This window comes from Carcharhinus amblyrhynchos, chromosome 6 (genome assembly GCF_965287045.1).
Source record: "Carcharhinus amblyrhynchos chromosome 6, sCarAmb.v2.hapA, whole genome shotgun sequence".
In the NCBI taxonomy this organism is placed as follows: domain Eukaryota; kingdom Metazoa; phylum Chordata; class Chondrichthyes; order Carcharhiniformes; family Carcharhinidae; genus Carcharhinus; species Carcharhinus amblyrhynchos.
The window spans coordinates 109,773,417-109,793,828 of record NC_137329.1 but is presented as its reverse complement, the minus strand read 5'-3'; the positions used below and the strand labels follow the sequence as shown (position 1 = coordinate 109,793,828).

General features: G+C 39.8%; 1 protein-coding gene across 4 annotated transcripts in view; it reads right to left on the bottom strand.

Moving 5' to 3' along the window:
• Window positions 1-20,412, bottom strand: part of lrriq1 (leucine-rich repeats and IQ motif containing 1) — a 154,467-nt gene that overhangs the window by 22,804 nt on the left and 111,251 nt on the right. For 3 of the 4 annotated variants that reach the window (XM_080191179.1, XM_080191180.1, XM_080191182.1), the window contains 2 exons: window positions 12,410-12,508; window positions 2,545-2,674 (listed from right to left, as the gene is read on the bottom strand). In XM_080191179.1, coding sequence (XP_080047305.1) covers window positions 2,545-2,674; window positions 12,410-12,508 — 229 coding nt within the window. The remainder of the gene's footprint in view (window positions 1-2,544; window positions 2,675-12,409; window positions 12,509-20,412) is intronic. The other variant, XM_080191181.1, reaches the window with a different exon arrangement.

Sequence of the window (20,412 nt, the reverse complement as noted above, 5' to 3'; positions counted from 1 at the left end):
GTTCAAATAGGTACCATGGTGCCAGACACATCATCTGATAGTGTGCAAACTCATGCTTAATAAGTCATTACTTGTGTTACATATTTGGGTACATGTTGTGTTGTTGTGCTGCCACTTTAAGAGTCTAATCACATGTTTAGTTTATGACGTCATTGGTTGCTCTGTGGGCTTTAAGTCAATCTAGCCCAAGCCTTGTACAGTGAACAACTTATCAATAAAAGGTCATTCAGACTTGAAACTTCGGCTGTATTCTCTCTCCACAGATGCTGTCGGACCTTCTGAGCTTTTCCAGCATTTTCTGTTTTTGTTTCAGATTCCCACATCCATAGTATTTTATCTTTTCCTCAACAAATCTGCCTTGTTGCTTGCAACCAACCCATGTACTGCAATTCCACTTTCTTTTAATCTCACAAGTGCAACATATACAATAACTTGCAACTACCCAAATGAGTTATACTTTATTGATTTTTTTTCCTAAATGTTCATGACAGATAATATTTGAAGATCTTTTTCTTATCTTGCTTTTGTTGGGAAGGAAATGAATGAAATGCTACAGAACTGTTGTAAAGGTAGACAAACAACTTTCAATTATTTAACACTTTTAATGTAGTAAAACATTGCAGGGTGCTTCACGTGAGCGTTATCAAGGCAAAATTTGACACTGAACCACATAAAGGAGATATTCGATACCAAAAATGTGGTCAAAGAGATTTTAAGGAGCTTCTTAAAGAAGGGGAGAAATAGATGGAAGGGGAAAATTCCATAGTTAAAGGCCTAGGCAGCTGAATCCACAGACATCAACAGCCATGATGACAGAGATCTCTCAAGGAGCTGTAAGGCTGGAGGAGGTTACAGAGAGATAGAGTAGCAAGGCTATGGCGGAATATGAACAAGGTTGAGAATTTTAATTCTGAGATGCTGTCAGACCAGGAACCGATGTAGGTTAGTGTGCACAGAGGTAATAGATGAGCTGAACTTTTATGAATGCAAGATGGAAGAGCAGGAAAGCACTAGAATATTTTGTTTCCTTTTCCTTTGCTGTACTTTTCCCTTGTTCCTCTCTTATTTCCTGTTCTTTGCTTATGGATGGTAAATATTCATGATTCTATAATTCACACCTCCTGTAGACACATCTTTTGTTTCTTCACTTGTCCCACAACCATTCCCTTTCTTCCTGCATCATGAAATCTTTTGCAGTTTCACCTCTCCTGCTCTGCACCCAGTCACAAAACTTTTAATTTGTTCTTTTTCCCACCCTCTGTCTTTCACTTGCTCAAAGCCTATTACATTTTTAACTTTTCCCAGTTTTGATGAAAGGTCACAGACTTAACATATTGGGCTGGATTTTGAATTGCTGGGAGGGTCAAGTAATGTGTGGGGGAACAGTTTAAAAACTGAGTTTCTAAAAGGCATCCCTGGATCCTCATCCAGGACTCACTCTAATTTTCAAAGTGAGGGCATGGAGGAGAGAGGAATTGTGAACTCACTCACGTCCGATTACTGACCCATTAAGCTGCTTCAGGGGGGTAAAAGTGACATGAAAACAGCAAATTCAAACTGTCTGTTGCACAGCTGTTGTGTTCAACATGAGGAGAAGTGATTTTTTTACAAGGTGGAAAATGTCAGAACCACGGGGATCTTGCACCAGAATCATGTGCGGGTGGCACAGTGGGCAGCGGCACGGTGGTTAGCACTTCTGGCTCATAGCGCCAGGGACTCAGTTTAGATTCTGGGCTTGGGACACTGTCTGAGCAGAGTCTGCACATTCTCCCCAGTTCTGCGTGGATTTCCTTTGGATGCTCTGGTTTCCTCCCACATTCCAAAAGATGTGCTGATTAGGTGGATTGGCCATGCTAAATTCTCCCTCAGTATACTCGAACAGGCGCCGGAGTGTGGTCACTAAGGGATTTGCACAATAACTTCATTGCAATGTCAATGTAAGCCTATTTGTGACTAAGAAATAAATAAACTTTAAACTCTTCATTTGTCTGAGGTGGGAGGGAGGGGGAAGGGTGATAGTATGGCTGGCGACATTGAAGTTTCGTTATCGAATCATATTTTTACATACGTTTAAGAGATCCGTGGATAGGTTTATGGATGAAAAGGGATTGATTTAGGTTAGTGGGTCATTGTTTTTTTTAAACTGGTCGGCGCAACATCGTGGGCTGAAGGGCCTGTTCTGCGCTGTAGTGTTCTATGTTCTATGTTCTGGCATAACTAGATCAATAATAGTTACCATATACATTTTTTTTAAACTTTCAGCAGTTAGTCTGGGCACGTGGACAATGCACATAGGGGTATATCTTTAACTGGCTAGCCTGAAATAGAACTGACATTGTAGATTAGCCAACTATTATAGGAATGTGAGATTAGGCAATTTCCTTAAAAAAGAGCCAGTTTTATGTTAGACAGAGAGTTGAAAATCTATCTTGTATGCCTGTATGTTTACAGAATACAAAAATACATCAATTGCTTTGGTTTGTCATCAATTGCATTTACACTGCAAAATTCACATCATTTGTCAAATAAACAAAAAGTTCTTACCTCTTCACCATTCTGGAATTCTTTTGTTCATCATTGACCACCTGTGTGTGAAGCCATTGGTAGGTTAGTTCTCTGCTCTTTTGAAGTGTCTCTGCTGAGGTAGTGTTTTGATGAATATGTTCTTCAGGAGCTGAATGAAAAAGCAGAATAAATTATATCTGATACTGGGCAAATAAGTAACCTCAGGTCTTAATAAAGTGATTTTAAAATCTAAATCTTATTTCTCATTTTTTTAAAAGTTATTTGTGATGTGATCCAAAGCATTCTCACTATCACCAAAACCCTCATCCATGCCTTTGGCACTTGAAAATTTGATTCTCCAACACCCTCCTTCCTGCATGCTCCAACTCCACTCCATATAAACCCCAATTCAGGCATTTGTACTCTGTTCTTATCACCCCTGCCTTTACCAACATGATCGAGTTAGCTTGCCTCTTGATGGCCTCTATTTAAGCTTGCAAATGAAAAATGTTAAAATACTGGGAGGCACTCCTTGTCCTGGTAATCCAGATTTAGACATAGGAGAAAACTTTTTTCAGAAGACTAAGAAAATTTGGCATATCAGCTACGACTCACCAACTTTTACAGATGCACCATAGAAAGCATTCTTTCTGGTTGTATCGCAGCTTGGTATGGCTCCTGCTTTGCCCAAGATGGCAAGAAACTACAAAAGGTCATGAGTGTAGCCCAATCCATCATGCAAACCAGTCTCCCATCCATTGACTGTCTACACTTCCCGCTCGGCAAAGCACCCAGCATAATTAAGGACCCTGCTCACCCCAGACATTCTCTCTTCCACCTTCTTCCTTCGGGAAAAAGATACAAAAGTCTGAGGTCACGTACCAACTGATTCAGGAACAACTTCTTCCCTACCTCTGTCCGACTTTTGAATGGACCTACCTTGCATCTTTCTCTGCACCCTAGCTATGACTGTAACACTACATTCTGCACTCTCTCATTTCCTTCTCTATGAATGGTATGTTTATCTGTATAGTGTGCAAGAAACTTTACTTTTCACTGTATGTTAATACTTGTGACAATAATAAATCAAATTAAATAAATCAAATCAAACTTTTCATTAAAAAAATTACATAATCAGTTCTGAAGAGTGGCTGCAATAAAAGTGCATGGGTTAACATCACAGTAAACTACTAGAAGAAGCAACTGATTACCGCATAGTTATCAGTCAAGATCCTTTCATTATTATCATTAAAAGGATATATTACACTATATATTATATTTTATAATAGAGTGACTGTGATTTATTCTTAAAAGTAAAAATTTTACATGCCCAAAATGACAGATAATGAACATAGTCCCAAAGGCATTTATGTCACAGCAACTGATTCTTATTCTGTGTATAGATACAAAATGATAAACCGAGGAACAATACATTACACCAAAAACAAATCTTTATTAAGCATGTTATGTGGAAACAAGGGATGTTCTGGATGTAAAAGGACCATAAAGACACAAATCTATGAAGGTTTTCAAGGATTTCACAATCATAGCAATGAAGGAGTAAAAGGCAGCAATCCATATGTGATCAAAGATGATCTTATTCTTATCAGATTTTTTTCTTTAGCAAAGCTGCTTTTATTTAAACTGATATGGGTAAAAATAAACATCCTCTGCATCCTTTCATTCTCAATGACGACTGACTCATAGCATCTGGCATAGCATGCCTTCAGTGACTGCCCCTCTTTATTTTTTTCGAAGCACCTTAATGACTTTTATTATGCAAACGGAAAACAATATATGTTCAAAACCATCAGTTATCTGGATCGTTGACACGTATACATGCAGCAATGAATCTGAAAAAACTGTTAATAATTCTCATTCTCAGTTGAGGGTTAAGTTCTTGCCATTAATACATTAAGGTTTGTGCTTTGAAACTGAAAGCTTCCTTGTTAAATACAAATTCAGTGACAGACAACCATAAGAAAGTTAACTGGATTGTCCAGAATGAAGTCTTGTCAGAAAGCCTTGTTTTTATTTTCTTTCTATGCTGTGTATTTTGGATCACAAAATATATCACTCTTGTCTGATTTGCAAATAATTTGCTATCCTTTTTCAGTCTCCTGGATTAGTAACTTCTAGGGTAAGTTGAAATAGTAACAGATTCCTACACCAAGAATATTTGTGCTTGAAGGCTTATCACGCAGATCTTTAAGGGATCTTGTACAATCGGAGGTCACTATCTCTGCATCAGAAACAATGTCGTGATATTAAAGAATGAAGTCATTCAGAGCTATGTCAGTGACAGTCATTGAGATCAGGACCATCTGTCATTAATTTTCTCAAAAAGGAGAATAATAGACACTCTATGCATTGCTTAGAAATTCCCTACTGAATAAACAAGACAAGGTCATCTGCAGGTTAAATTTTGTCCGAGGTTTTGTGAAGAGCACCACTTCTTATTCTAAAGACATGCTTCTATGGTTTTTTTTAAATCTAAGTCCTTTATGCAACTATAAATATAAAGAAAGAGTTGAACAAACATGAGAAGTCCGGTAATTAGCTGGAAATGAGCTTCAACAAAGACCTTTAACATTTGCTGATTCAATCCTAAGAAATTGATGTGCAAAAAAAAAATTAATAATACTGGGTTATCACCTGTTAAAGGGGTGCCGGAGAATTGCAAGATTCACTTGGAACACTTTACATTAGTGATTTTGCAAAGTAATGTCATGGGTCCTTGCCTTTTGATTATTCCAAAAATCCCACTGCTTATGTTCAACCTACCATTACCAGGAATAATAATGACTCGAGTAATTAGATCATCAGCAATGCATCTTGCAAAAAAGTCTTTGATTTAAGTTTGTTAAAAATAGCTTGTTAAACTCAGTTGCTTAAAAAATATTCAACATGTAATATGTTAAGTTCCACTGTCAAGATGAAAATATCAAATGAATTCTGCCAGCTACTGCATAAACTATAATTAAAAAGTTATGAAAACATTTCATTCCAATTTTCACAGTACAACGTTTAACATATGGAGGGGATGCAAGAAGATGGACTTTGATTGTTGATTTGCAGTTAAGTCTTTTGTAATTTGTACAAGAAATAATAAAGGTATTGAGTTAAATAAATTCCTTTTATTTACGACAAATTAAAATCAGTATGCCTATGCTTTGGTAATCCATGGATTTTGCTGGCCTCTTATTTTGCCAGTTTCATCAACTCTGATGCTTGGCATATTTGCGTAACTAAAACAGGAAATCTCGCTCTGATCTGAGGCCATCAAAACACCTGCAGGCAGATTTCCATGTTTATTTTTAACAAAGCTTAGAAAAGAGTCTAAACATTCTGGCACCTCACTGGCAAGTGCAGCAGAAAACTTGCTAAAATTAACAGTCTTTAATGCAGATCAAAACCTCTTCATGCAACGGCAGATAGCTGCAGGGTAAAAGTGGACACAAGCAGGTATTTATGTTTTCAGTTGCAAAGTAACGCTGACTGTTCTTAAATTTAGATGGAGGCATGCACAAAATTCATTTGCTTTTCACTTTTTCATAATGTGAGTATTACTGTATTTTAAAATTCTAACAACTCATGAACAAAAAATACATGCAAAAGATGGAATTAGGATTTCTTTGTCTCCTCAGGTAATTAATGACAGTGGGCTCTCTTCACAATGTGATACTGAAATACCCAACATGATCTAAAGAGTGTGACTTCCACCAAAACTCTTCAATCAGCATGATACTTTCAGTTCCCAATAAAGCTAGTCAGTAATAGTTTATGTTGCTGTTGTGAGTCTCTTTTAGTGTATACAGCTTACAAAAATATGTTCAGACTCACAAAGTAGTAGTCAACTTTGCTGATAAGTTGAAGTGATGTGTTCACACATTTCTATATTCTGCACCCTATCCTTTCCTTCCCCTCTATGTACTCTATGAATGGTATGTTTTGTCTGTACAGTGTGCAAGAAATAATACTTTTCACTGTATCCCAATATGTGTGATAATAATAAATCAAATCAAAATAATCTCATATTGGATAATGCCCTCTCAGACCAGAATTACTGACCATGACTTCCAGGTCACTTTCAAAATCACAATGGCACTGAGTTACTGCATTGGGATCTCATTGTTCAGATGGTGGATATTCTGGTGCCATTGCTGGTTTTCTGATCAGCAACAGCAGTTCTGGGGGCCTGGTGATAATGATAAGGATTGGGATGGATGGCTGTGGTGGGATGAATACATTTTAAGTACCAAGATGTTTGCCACAAAAACAATGAAAATAAAGTGGGTTCAAAATTAAATACCCAGAGCTAACCCTCAGTTGAAATGCATTCTCTAAGTACAGGCTTGAATTTTACAATGAAAATATCTAGGGGTTCACATTAAATGTTGACTTGCCTTAGCATAACACTTTCTGGTTGACAATGCATTTTTAAAACAGCCAAAATTCCTGAATGAGTTTTGGTGAATTGTATTTTTGCTTAATTAGCATATTTAAGTAAAATTTTTGCCTGTTTTGAATGAGAGCTTCTTGTCCTGAAGTCCTACTTGACTGGGAGCAGCTGCAAAAAAGCCCCCATTTTAACCATTTGTGCCCAAGGATACGCATGGGAGTTAAAATAAAGACAGAGTAATTACCTGCCCGGTCACACTGTATTCTTAACTGCCATCAATTTAACTTCCATCGAAGGCGTTCATTGCCTTATATATTTGCAAAAGTTGGAGTCCTGTGTTGCAAACAGGACATTGATGCGCTTTTAATTCAGTCAGATGAGTCTCAGCTGGTGTCAGTGCCACCAAAGAAACCTGGCAACAAAAAAAGTCAGTGCCAGACGAGGCTCAGGATGGAATTTGTTTTAGTCAGGAGGGATATGAGTGTTTCTTTGCACTCCACAAGAAAACTCTGGCTTTCTCCTGCTCCAAGGTACAGTTCTTTTGGATCCCTTATGATGGCCATCAGCCATCCAAAATCCTGCTCTCACCCGCTGACCAAATCATGATTTCCGCTGGATTTCAGCCAGAGTTGGAACTTGAACATAATCAGCAATTAAAGTCTCTCTGGTCTTCACACAGTAGCGTGATGTGAACATGTTACATGTTACACTCTCTGCACATGTGCCCCAGGTTAAAACAGGGTTGAAGTATTGGAAAAAGCATGCTTACAGTGTTCTAACGGTCCAAATGCTATATTTTCAAAATTATGTAATCAAATGTGAAACATTAGATCAAAAATAAAAGAAAATCAAGCACATTTTATGTAGTAAACACCAATATGCTGGGCACATTTCCAGCAGCAACAAGTTTTCCATACATTACTCAAATATTGTATATAATGTAGGTTTGTAATCCAAGAGCCTATTATGATTCTTGGCCATGTTTTCCATCAACAATTACCATGCTAAATTGTCTCATAAATATCTTCTAATGCTTTGTCAGCCTGACAGTGCTCTAGCAGTCTCTACCACTAACTGGCTCCATGTCACTCCCAATTCTGTCGCCATCTTGTATATAAAATAAATCATTAACATTAATCATAAATCATGATGCTAATTTACTGAACATTATAACCTGATACAATAAAGGAAAACCAATGAGCACTTCTTTTGTGAAATGCTTTGGGTTAATTATTGACAAAATATGGAAACATTTTCTTGTGTGAAAACTAGCTGTTTTTATCATTAACTAACGAGGGACGAACAGTACAGTTGGCTTTCTTGCAAGGCACTTCAGGAAGGATTATGAGTATTCCTATGTTACCCGGCATTTTGTTTCATAGAAAATAACATTGATAATATGTAGGAGTCAACATCTTAACAAAATTTAAGTACCACCTCTGTAGGCTCCAAGTTGGCTATTATTTTGTCAGCTTACCTAGGATGTACTGTGGACAAGTATTAATAGGATCATAAAATGCAATGCTATGAAATCATATTTATCTGCAGCACAGAACCTTTCCTGACATACTTCATTTGTGAGCGTACTTTTCAAAATTTTCATTTTTTTTCTTAAATAAGGCAAAACTTTTAAACACTATTTATGGCTAACATAATACAAAATGCAAATGATGATATAATAAATCTTCAGGAAATCAGTGTCATAATTTGCTGAATGGATGCTTAGAAAGTTAGGCACACATTTCATTTCAGATTTCATCCTTTAACAAGTGACAAGGCATTTAACCAAAAAGAAAATGAACCAAATACTGTGTGCATACATAGCACAACTCCTGCAGTGTTTTACAGTTCTCTGAGAGGCAATGCTGTGAACTAGGCTTGCACTCTGCCAGAAAAGTGGCTCTGACCCATAGAGAGCTCCTTGAGATCACCAATGCCTCAGGCCTTGCTGCTTTCTCCAAGAAGTCTTATGTTTCAAGTATCAGTTTAGATTTCTTCTGGAGATGATTAACGCAAACACAACACAGATTTTTTCCAAGTTATCCAACTCCATGTGTTTATGTTATTCTAGTTCTTTTCTAGATTTTGCTGGCTGTATCTACCTGCTTGAAGTCCCTATCATTTTACTCCCTAAGAGAGCCATTAAATCCATAGTTTCACAAACTTATATATTTCACTCATTGATTACGCACAACTATGTTACAACTGTCTTGTACAGATGTGAAAGGAATTGAAAAACAGCTTTCATAAACAATTTTTTCTCATTTCAACACTTTCAACTCTCTATTGTAACTGCTTTAATAATAGTTTTGACAGTTGATGGCCCCCAGTCATTTTTTTTCCAAAATTATGTGTTGCATAATCAAACTGTCATTTTGTTAAAAAGAAACTGGCACAGCCATTGCTTTAGAAAAGTTCAAAATGAAACAATGACAAATTTAATTCAGAAGTTAGAATTGAGTGTTGCACACATTGTATTGTCTCCCCTCCACACCCTCGCCACCCTGTTCCCCAAGACACTGTCCTTTTACCCTTTTTGGGCCCCAAGATTGAATGCCACCCAAGCTTCCTGCTGCAACCTGGAGGGTGGAATGACTTAGACCATGGACTTCTGTAAAATTTGCATTCAATGAAGCAAAATGATCAGCTGAGAGAGAACACAATACTGGATGAGTAGGTTTTGACAGTTTTTATCTCATACTAGCCTTTATAAATTGAATGAAAAATTTTGTATAGCTCCTGTAGAGACTACGAATTTGAATAAAATAAAAGCTCTCCATATTGTCTCCCAAGCTTAACACACAAGTTATGAGGGTTATGAAAAACACTTAATAAGCAGCAAAAATGTATGATATACAGTTATTCAATATTGTTAAAGGGACAACATTTTAATAAGGGTAAGCACTGAAAAATGGGTCAGAACCCACAAGGCCACAATCTGGGACAACGAAGTAACTTAAATTTGATAAAGCAGACAGTTGCTCATGTCGCAGGGAGAGTCAATGATCAGGCAGGTTGATTGGGATCATTTCTATAGGCCTTTTTGGCCAAGATCAAGTGTAGTGTCGACATGCTGCGCTTGGTTGAAGTCATTGGATTACATTTCAGCTTCATTTGAAGCAATTTTTTAAAGCGGCATCTTGGCCTTTTGGCTAAGATGCAAATTAGATCAATCCTTGGAGGAGGAGCTACACCTACTCCAATCAGCTTGGATCATGTAGATCAAGCCCAAGACAGGAGGTGACAGCCCTGTCTTGTCAGCTTGGATCGGGAATGTCCCAACTTGTTGGGACTCTGAACTGGCTTTAATTTGACTTGATTGGATTGGAATAAAATTAAAAAAAATATTTTGGGAAGATACCTCTTCTGTTAGATTGCAAACAGAGATGGAATACATTGTTTTTGGGAGGCAAGGGTACTAAGGGAGTCAGTTCTGTGACCCCGTCATAAAGTAAGGTGAGAGACTAAAAAAAACCTTCTGATTTTTAGAAGGTCCAACATTGGTGCAAACCACCATATTGGCCCCAGATTCAATATTCAGTAGATTGACTGGTTTCCATAACATATTCGCCTGTCAGTGCTATGAATGTACAAACCTCAGTATTGGGAGTCCCCATCCTAGCAATGTTCCACTTTACATAATTTGACATGTTTGGAGTGAGTAAAATCTCTGATCATTATAAGAGTCCACGTAAACACTAAGAAAAGTGTAGGACCTGGCATAACTAATGCATTATTTCATGATCCTCCTTTCACGCTCCTGCTTGAAATGAGTTGTTGAGTTTGTTGGAAGTACTAAAGATCTTTAATCCCAAAATATGTTTTATTATGATTCTTTGTGCACAATAAGCTAGCACAATTTTAATATTCTCATGCTATTTTGAATCTGCATGGTAAATATTGGGAATGTTGGACAAAGGACAAACTTAAAACAAAGACTTAGAATCCCCGCAGTAAAATCCCTGTAGTGCAGAAGGAGGCCATTCAGCCCATCGAGTCTGCAATGATCACAATCCCACCCAGGCCCTATCATCATAATGCCATGCATTTACCCTAGCTAGACCCCTGACACTAAAAGGCAATTTAGCACGGTCAAGCCACCTAACCTGCACATCTTTGGACTGTGGGAGGAAACCCATACAGGCACAGGGAGAATGAGCAAACTCCACACAGACAGTACCACAAGCCGGGAATCGAACCTGGGTCCCTGGTGCTGTGAGGCAGCAGTGCTAACCACTGTGTTACCATGCCGCACAAGTCATAAGTTGCCACCGTAGTAACAGAAAAAAATTATTATTGATAATGTACTTAAATGTTTAATATACTGAATTTACAAAACATTGTTTAGGGCAGATCAGCATCCAAATATGTGTGGCATTTTTGAGTGTTTTGCATCTATATCAAATGCAAGCACAGGGCAGCAACATATGCAAGACAAGTGGGATCAAACTGGGCCTCATTTTCTTATTGCATTGTCAGAGGGGTGATCCATTTTGAGGAGTGCATAGATGTGGTTATTAAGCCCTGTATCCAGTTTGTGTGGATCTGATAGGAAAGCTCGCAAGGCTGGGATAGTTTTCAAAGAAAGCAGGTCCAGGTAGTAAGATTTTGGAGACTGAAGCTCTCCTTCACTGTTTTTAGATAAGGCAGAAAGCCTAATCCTGTGTCTATCACATAGTGTGACATATAGACAAGCTGCTGAACTTCTCCAAAATCATTTGCTGTGTGAAAACCCTACAACCAATCAACTCCATGATCAGAAATCAACAGTTCCATGTGCACCCTGAAGATCAAATCAGGCACCCATGCAAAACCAACAACGGGCTTCCAAGGGATCACCCTTGCACCAGAATTTCTTCAACATACCATTAATACTATTTGTGGTATTTTAAAAAAGCTGCTGTTTCTTCTCAACAATTTCCCTTATCATGCATAGAAACATTAAAGTTTTTCCAGTTTTTGGACACTGCCAGGTTCTAGATATCCAGATTTCAGACACTGTACCTGATTATAGATGCATCTCTGGACAATACTGACATTTTAGCACAAATGCAAGTGTGCCTCTTACATCATTCCTACTATTATCATTGATCTTTATAAAATATTATGCAAAAGACAATGCTGCATAAATGTGTCTCAATGGCATAAAAGGAAGTATCACATTAATTGCTCATTAAATGCCAACTGACTTCAATAGGATTGACTATTTGGTGAGCAGTACAATAGGAAGTCCATGCAATAGAACACATTTTGCATTAATGGTCAAGGCTAATTTGTAACATACAGGCCGGAATTTTACTGCCCAGCCTGCCATGGGAATCAGAGCAGGCGAGGGGCGAACAATGAAAAGATGCGTTGACCTCAGGCTGGATTTTACGGTCTTGGGATGAGCGAGGCCATAAAATCCTGCTCGATATTTCTCCAACAATGACCAAAACAAATAACCATTTGACCTAAAACCCATCTCAAAATATTGGTATTACAACTGGTATCTTCTTTTACCTCTGAAATATTCCACACGATTACTTATCTTTTTCTTTGGCTTCACAGGAGAATATTTATTTTTCTTATTCTTGAACAAGGCCAGTCGCACAACTGGATCTAGAGCAAGGACAGGAGAAAATCATTAGATTTCCAACTTCAACACGACTGACTCTTATGGCAAGAGATTAATGAGCTGCTGAAAGCTCACAAGTACAAGATGGTCCACTGAAGTTGGCAACGGGTCCACTGAAGTTGACAATGCTACAAATTACAGCTATAAGAGCAATTAAAAGACAAGGGTCCTGAATTTCAACATAACAACCAGCATACAATCTCAAGGGCACACTGCAATACATTTTCTTACTTCAAACAGGGTGACAAACACTGTTCTCTTTTCACATCTTATCTCTTGCAAAACTGTCAAGTACTCTCCTCACTCCTTTCTTCAATTCATAGGCCACATTTTATTTGACATTCATCACTTCAACTTCATTTCATATTGCTCCAAGCAGCAGAGACTGGGGGAGGGTGGGGGTGGGGCGGGGGGGTGGGGGGAGGGGGGATTGCGGGGTGCAGGGAGGTTGACTCTTTATATAACGTGGTGACTTTCCTCATTTAAGATTGAACTGTGACAATTAGATTGAAGAATATGGAAAACTAGGGAGCTAAATCAAGGCAAGTACTGCCTCTTCACTTACTTGTTGGATCCAGCTTGCCTACCTGGATAACCACTCTCAATCAAGCATGCCCACAATGCCACCTCCCATTCCATCTGATCTTGCCCTACCCCACCCTACTTGGAATCCAACTTCCACTCCTCAGACCTTTGACTTTCCATTCTCCTCCCTGAGCTTCATTGTCCCATTCTCTCACTGCCAAGGCATTTGATCTTTCACTACGATAAAGTCTTTGATCTCCATTCTCCCACATTCCCCCACTATCTCCCACCACTACTCCTACCTCCCAACTGACCTTCATCTCCAGCACCTCTTTCTCTTTCCTGCAGGATGAAGCTCCTGCAAAAGATATCTGAAGAAAGAATCCTCCTGATAACATATCGCCATATAATCCATCCCTCTCAAACACCAGCACAGACATTGGCATCCTACATGGGTTAGTTAGTGAGGTAAAATATTTACACGTCGTGAAGCATAGAAAAAATCGAAACTAGGAGCATGAGTAGGTCATTCGGCCCTTCAAGCCTGCTCTGCTATTCAATATGATCATGGCTGATTTTCTATCTCAACACCATTTCCCATTTTCTTCTCATGCCTTGATGTCATTAAAATCTAAAAAAAATCTTTTTGTTGCATACATTTAGTGACTTGGTCTCCACAGCCTCCTGTGGTGGAGAATTCCATAGGTTCACTACCCTTGAGTGAAGAAATGTTTCCTCGTATCAGTCCTAAATGGTTTATCATGTATCCTGATGCTCTGTCTCCTGGTTCTAGATTCTCATCCTTTTAAACTTTAGTGAATATAGGACCAGTTGAACCAGTCTCCTCATTGGACAGTCCTGCCAATGCTGGTATCAGTCCAGTGTACCTCTGCTGCACTCCCTCAATGGTAAGCATATCTGTTCTTAGGTAGGGAGACCAAAATTGCACAGAATACTCCAGGTGTGGTCTCACCAACTGTATAACTGCAGTAAGACATCTCTACTTCTAAATTCAAATCTTGCAGTGAAGACTAACATAGCATTTGTCTTCTGAATTGCTGCTCCTCCTGCCTCTCCACTTTCACTGAGTGGTGTACAAGGACATCCAAGTCCCTTTATACATCTTCCCTTCCCAATATATCATTTAAATAATATTCTTCCTTTCTGTGTTTCACACCGAAGTGTATAACTTCAATTTAGCCATGCTGTACTGCATCTGCATAAGGCTTGGACTCAGAGGTGAGTATGTTACCACTGACTTAAGGCTGACACCAGTGATATATGTGAAAAATGGCGTGGGTGGAATTGAAGGGGTCGAGCAATTAAATGTGACTGAAATATTAAGGTGACATAAGTTTCAAAAGTCTTTGGAAAGGCCTCTGTTGAGACTGCATGTGAGCTGCAGATGTTCCTTTAGACAGCACAACTTTGCATCAGATTCTCTCTGAAGATACCGCCTATGAAGATAATTCTCTTTGGCCATGAGTTAAATGTAGCAAGGTCTACAAGGTACAACTAGTACCACAATAACATATGTGGCCATTTGGAATACAGATCATCATAGCACAATTTATTTCCTGCTGAGAGACCAAAAACGTTCTGATTGCGGTGCATGGAGGAAGTACAGACCATTAGGGTTTATAGGTATGACTTTAAAAGGAAAAAGCCCCAAGCAATGAACATTCAGGCATAATTTTCTTTACTTTGTCCTGATTTATGTAATTTGCACAAAGAAGCCATTGGTGTGCTATTTTTAAGTTTGTGATTCATCTTTGAATCTTTATTTTTGTTCATAATTTCTCACATTCCCACCCTTCTTACTCAGAAACCAGAGCGGTGCCAATACAATGACATATCGATGGATGCTGTCAATGGGCAGACAGCCAAAAGGCATATTTGTGTGACTTGGAAAGAAATTCCTTGCCAGATAATATTTTTTCCCTCCCTTTCCTGAATATTCTGAGACTGATGAAAGTCAGCCCCATGGGGCACATCAAGTCAGTTTGAGATACAATGTTGAAACTCTATTGGACCATCTTGGAATGTTTCCATCAGTTTGATATCTGGTCTTAAATAAGTTATTTTTCGTTTTTTCCCATTTTCATCAATTTTCTGTCTTTTCCCCTTGATGTCGTTGAATCTGCGGGTTGCAGTTCTACAGGGAATGATTATACTTCATTTGAAATGTTAATCAAGCTGTCATTATTCACGTGCGAGTCCAAAGAGTGTTGACTGGTTGTCTATCTCAATTGAGCTTGGTCTTACCCTCACTTGATATCTCTGCACATTTCATTCCAGCAAGGGTCACAGGATAGGTACAGAAAAACGGCTGGATTTTACTGGACAATGTGGTCCCTACCACCCACCTACATAGTCAGTGGCCTGCCCACCCACGATAGTAGTTGCTGATCCTCAATAATTTAATTCCTTGAGCAACATTAATTGCTTTGAGGTGAGACTCGCCCCATCACTTGAAGAGGTCTTGCCTTAGAGAGATGCTGACCAATTGGACAGCTGGCAGTTCTGTTGTCCCAGCTCTGTTTGATGGGACTGGTGGTCACTACTGGGATAAGAGGCAATCTGGATGAAAAGGAGCCCGGATTTAAAGACAGCTATGTTTGAGAGCCTAAGATAAAGGCTGGAAGGATGACTCTCAGGCCAGGGGAGGGGTGGGGGCCACAATGGAACCGCAAAGGAGGTCCTTACCCACTTGCCCAACACCGACCCAACAGCTAAAGCTGTGGAGCTTATCACATTCTATGGGGCCCACCTGCCATACGTACAATGGTGGTGGGAGTGGTATGTACCACTCAAGTGATCATTCTTTGGTCACTTAAGGGCCTCAAGGGCAGGCAGGGCACCTGGTGCCTCCACCATCCTCCATGAAATTTGGGAGAGGGATGGCCATGCAGGCCATGTGCTGAATTTCATGATCCTCCCACCTTCAAACTCATTGGTGTGGAGCCCCCGATAAACACAGTATTTGCTGGGTTAAGTGAGGAGTAGGAGGACTTAGATGTTGTGAGAGGAAGTAGGACAAACAGAAACATGGGAAATGAGAAGGGCAAAAATCAAGGATCTAGTCAACCACTGTCAAGAGGGAAACTCAGGAGAGGGAAAGCAGATTTCAGAAGCTCTGGTTTAGCATGTGGAATTTTCTGTGCAATTGCAATAGCTAGACAGAAAAGAGGAGGAAGAGTTTTCTAAGAAACAGATGATCCCGGTGGCTTTGGGAATTAGTGGACTTATAACTGATGACTGTGGAAAAAACATTGCCAAAAATTAAAATCTTGATTGTTTTGTTTATTTCTGATTGATTTATGCTTGGAAAATTAGAATGACCTGTTAGAAAAATAAGTATAATTGTTACTCCATGTCATTTCCCGTGAACGAAGGCAATGCCTTGAAACCGGCCAGAGTTTAATTTAAATATTAATTTGGGGTTTCCAACAACCAACACATCGTTTGCTGACATTCAGACATGCACCACATCCATTTGTAATGTCAGGCGAGTAAAATGAATGTCACGACTTCTCCTTCATGTGAATATGTGTATTAATCGCTTTATAGCAATTAAGCACTTTTGTACTGGAGTCCTTAACATAATGTAGGAAACACAGCCGCCAATTTGCTTACGGCAAGCACCCACAAACACTGAAAGTGATGAAAATGTTTTCTGTTACAGTGAGGGATAAATAGAGACCAGAATACTGAGAATAGCTCTCCTATTCTTCTTTGAAATAGTGACATGGAATATTTTATATTCTACAAGGAACGTTTTAGGGTGAAGGCCTATGTCAGATTGAATGGAGTGTTCCACAATGGGGGACTTTAACTTTACTAATATTGATTGGAATAGCTATAGCTCTAGCTCATTAGAAGGGTCAGTTTTTGTACAAAGTGTGCAGGAAGGTTTCTTGACTCAGTATGTTGATAGGCCAACTAGAGGTGAGGCTATATTGGATTTGGTGCTGGGAAATGAGCCAGACCAGGTGCTAGACTTGGAAGTTGGGGTGCATTTTGGTGATAGTGACCACAATTCGGTTACGTTCACCTTAGTGATGGAAAGGGATAGGCATGAACCTCGGGTCAGTAGTTTTAGCTGGGGGAAGGGTAATTATGAGGCTATTAGGGGAGAATTAGGAAGCGTAGGTTGGACTAGGAGACTACAGGGTCTCGGAACGTCCGAAATGTGAAGTTTTTTCAAGGAGCAGCTACTGCGAGTCCTTGATGTGTATGTCCCTGTCAGGCAGGGAGGAATTGGTCGAGCTAGGGAACCGTGGTGCACTAGGAAAGTTGATTCGCTGGTTAAAAAGAAAAAGGAGGCTTATGTCTGGATGAGACTTGAGGGCTCGGGTAGTGCACTAGAAAGCTTTAGATTGGCTAGGAGGGAGTTAAAGAGAGAGTTAAGAAGGGCTAAAAGAGGACATGCGAAGACTTTGGCTGATAGGATTAAGGAGAATCCTAAGGCGTTCTATAGATATGTTAAGAACAAAAAGTTGGTTAGGGCAAGATTAGGACCAGTTAGAGACAGCAGTGGGAATTTATGTGTGGAACCGGAAGAGATTGGAGAGGCATTGAACCAATATTTCTCTTCGGTGTTCACGCAGGGGGACATAAATGTAGCTGTGGAGAACACTAGGTTACAGGGTTGTAAACTGGACAGTATTGCAGTTGATAAGGAGGATGTGCTAGGTATTCTTGAGGGTTTGAAAATAGATAAGTCCCCTGGGCCGGACAGGATTTACCCTAGGATTCTCTGGGAGGCAAGGGAGGCGATTGCAGAGCCTCTGGCTCTGATCTTCAGGTCATCGTTGGTCACCGGTATAGTGCCAGAAGATTGGAGGTTAGCGAATGTTGTCCCATTGTTTAAGAAGGGGAACAGAGACTTCCCCGGGAATTATAGACCGGTGAGTCTTACTTCTGTTGTGGGCAAGGTTTTAGAAAAAATTATTAGGGATAGGATTTATAGTTATTTGGAGAGTAATGAAATGGTTAGAGATAGTCAGCATGGTTTTGTGGAGGGTAGGTCGTGCCTTACTAACCTTATTGAGTTTTTTGAGAAAGTGACCAAAGAGGTAGATGGGGGGTAAGGCAGTTGACGTGGTATATATGGACTTTAGTAAGGCGTTTGATAAGGTTCACCATGGAAGCCTTCTGCAGAAATTGCAGATGTATGGGATTGAGGGTGATTTAGGAAATTGGATTAGGAATTGGCTGGCGGATAGGAGACAGAGGGTGGTGGTTGATGGTAAGTATTCGACATGGAGTTCAGTTACGAGTGGTGTGCCTCAGGGATCTGTTTTGGGGCCACTGCTGTTTGTAATTTTTATAAATGATCTGGATGAGGGTATAGTTGGGTGGATTAGTAAATTTGCTGATGACACCAAAGTCGGAGGTGTGGTAGATAGTGAGGAAGGGTGTCTTAGTCTACAGGGAGACTTAGACAAGTTGCAGAGCTGGGCCGAGAGGTGGAGGATGGAGTTTAATGTGGAAAAGTGTGAAGTAATTAACTCTGGCAGGAATAACGGATGTGTAGAGTATAAGGCTAACGGTAGGACTCTGAATAGTGTGGATGAACAGAGGGATCTAGGTATATGTGTACATAGATCCCTGAAAGTTGGGAATCAAGTAGATAGGGTTATTAGGAAGGCATACGGTGTCTTGGCGTTTATTGGTAGGGGGATTGAATTTAGGAGCCGCAGCGTCATGTTGCAACTGTACAAAACTCTGGTGCGGCTGCACTTGGAGTATTGTGTGCAGTTCTGGTCCCCACATTATAGGAAAGATGTGGAGGCTTTGGAGAGGGTGCAGAGGAGGTTTACCAGGATGTTGCCTGGTATGGAGGGGAGGTCCTATGAGGAGAGACTGAGGGATTTGAGGTTGTTTTCGTTAGAAAGAAGGCGGCTACGAGGGGACCTTATTGAAACATATAAGATGATTAGAGGTTTAGATAGGGTGGACAGTGATAGCCTTTTTCCTCGGATGGAGAAAGCTAGCACGAGGGGGCATAGCTTTAAATTAAGGGGTGGCAGTTATAGGACGGATGTCAGGGGTAGGTTCTTTACCCAGAGGGTGGTGAGGGATTGGAATGCCCTGCCTGCTGCAGTTGTAAATGCACCTAGTTTGGGGGCGTTTAAGAGATCCGTGGATAGGTTTATGGATGGAAAGGGTTTGGTTTAGGTTACAGGGTCATTGTTTTTTAACTGGTCGGCGCAACATCGTGGGCTGAAGGGCCTGCTCTGCGCTGTAGTGTTCTATGTTCTACAAGTCCTATAAAAAAAACCCATAGTTGGCATCCACGCAAATTCCAAATGATGGAAGAGAGTAGAATTGAGTGAGTTTTCAGGATGAGAACAAGTTCGGGCAGGTGGAAGGATGGTGACCAACAGGCCTCCTTTCAAGAATGAAGAGTCCAGAGAGCATTCCGCTTGAGAAAAATGTGTTCAGGAAGTGTATATCCAGCATGAAACAGAAATATTTGGGGCTGGAGAAAATGAAATTGTCAATGCAGTACAAGGGCTTGGCTAGCTAGGAGTTTTTTTGTGGGGCAGTTATGGGGGGGAGAACGGTGTCAAAAGAAAATAAGTTCAATGGGATAGAGGCAGACTGAAACAATTCATCTAGTCTCTGCACATTTTACATAGGAGTAAGAAATTGAGCTTACAGAGTTTGCAAAAATATAAGGCTGGAAGCAAGAAGCTGAAAAACAAATTGGATGAATAGCAGCTCGGGAATTGATGGTTTAGTGTTTGACGATGGGAAATTGGATGAGGAGTAAGATCATCAACTTTATTTTGTCATACAGCAGATTTAACAGCAGATTTTATGATAATAATACCATGGTTGGAACTGCGAGAACGTGAAATCCAAGTGCAAGGAAATTTTATTGTCAATAAAAAGATCAACCGATGATGCCATTCTGAAGGGTTCCTATCATTAAGAACATGTGACACAGAGTGAAGAAGAGTGATTTGTGATCCAAAAAGGTAGAATGGAACCAAAGGCATCAGAAAAAAGGGCATTGTGTTGAGCTTAGAATTCACTGAGGTTGGACATAAATGGATGAAACCAAGAGCCTTGTTGAGAACTCAGGTTCAGAAAGGGGAAGATCAGAGAAATTGGCAAATACCTGGCTAGAAAGAAATGTAGGCTCAGAATAAAGTGCAAGGAAAGAGGGAGTGGGATTGCTTCAGCATTCAATTCTTTCTGCCTGAACGGAAAACTAAATCTTTTGTTAAAGGGGCAGGTAATACATTAACTGTGTCATTAAATTAATTTTGAATCATCGAGGGCTCACCAACTATTATGCATTTGAATAATAATTCGGAATTAACATGCAAGGAAGCTTACAATCCTGTAG